The 454-nt window shown below is 62.1% G+C and overlaps 1 protein-coding gene across 1 annotated transcript in view; it reads left to right on the forward strand.

Moving 5' to 3' along the window:
• The window catches only part of RFC5 (replication factor C (activator 1) 5, 36.5kDa), a gene marked incomplete at its 5' end in the record, with an annotated part of 27,753 nt that overhangs the window by 5,552 nt on the left and 21,747 nt on the right, over nucleotides 1-454 (forward strand). Inside the window, 2 exon segments of the mRNA XM_009886086.1 lie at nucleotides 8-25; nucleotides 352-425. Of these exon segments, the coding sequence (XP_009884388.1) occupies nucleotides 8-25; nucleotides 352-425 (92 nt within the window).

A 454-nucleotide genomic window follows, 5' to 3' on the forward strand; every position in this document is an offset into this window, starting at 1 on the left:
TCGCCAGCACCAGGACCATCTTTAAGTAGGTGGTGGGTCTGCGCTTCCCAAAGCTCTCCATCCCTTCATCGTCCCCCCACACACACACAGCCCCGGCCCTCAGCTTGGGAGGTGGGTTTGGGGGGGGCTCCTGGGGTGGGAAATGTGCCGGAGCAGATGGGAAGGTGCCCCCGCAAGCGGGGAGGATGAGGGAGGTAAGATGCTGGTCCGGAGGGGAAAGCGGGGCTCCCTGGGAGCATTCAGGGGGGTGAGGATGGGAAGAGGTACACCACCACCCTCCCGGGTCCCCCTTTTTCCAGCACCAAGCCAGCAGCCACCCCCTTTTTTTTTTTTTTCCCCTCCCTTTTTAAGGAAAGGCTTCAAGCTCGTCATCCTGGATGAAGCCGACGCCATGACGCAGGATGCTCAGAACGCCCTGAGGCGAGGTGAGGGGCGCTGGGGACCCCCACCACCA

The sequence above is a fragment of the Charadrius vociferus genome, unplaced genomic scaffold (genome assembly GCF_000708025.1).
Source record: "Charadrius vociferus isolate BGI_N301 unplaced genomic scaffold, ASM70802v2 scaffold1315, whole genome shotgun sequence".
Taxonomy (NCBI): Eukaryota; Metazoa; Chordata; class Aves; order Charadriiformes; family Charadriidae; genus Charadrius; species Charadrius vociferus.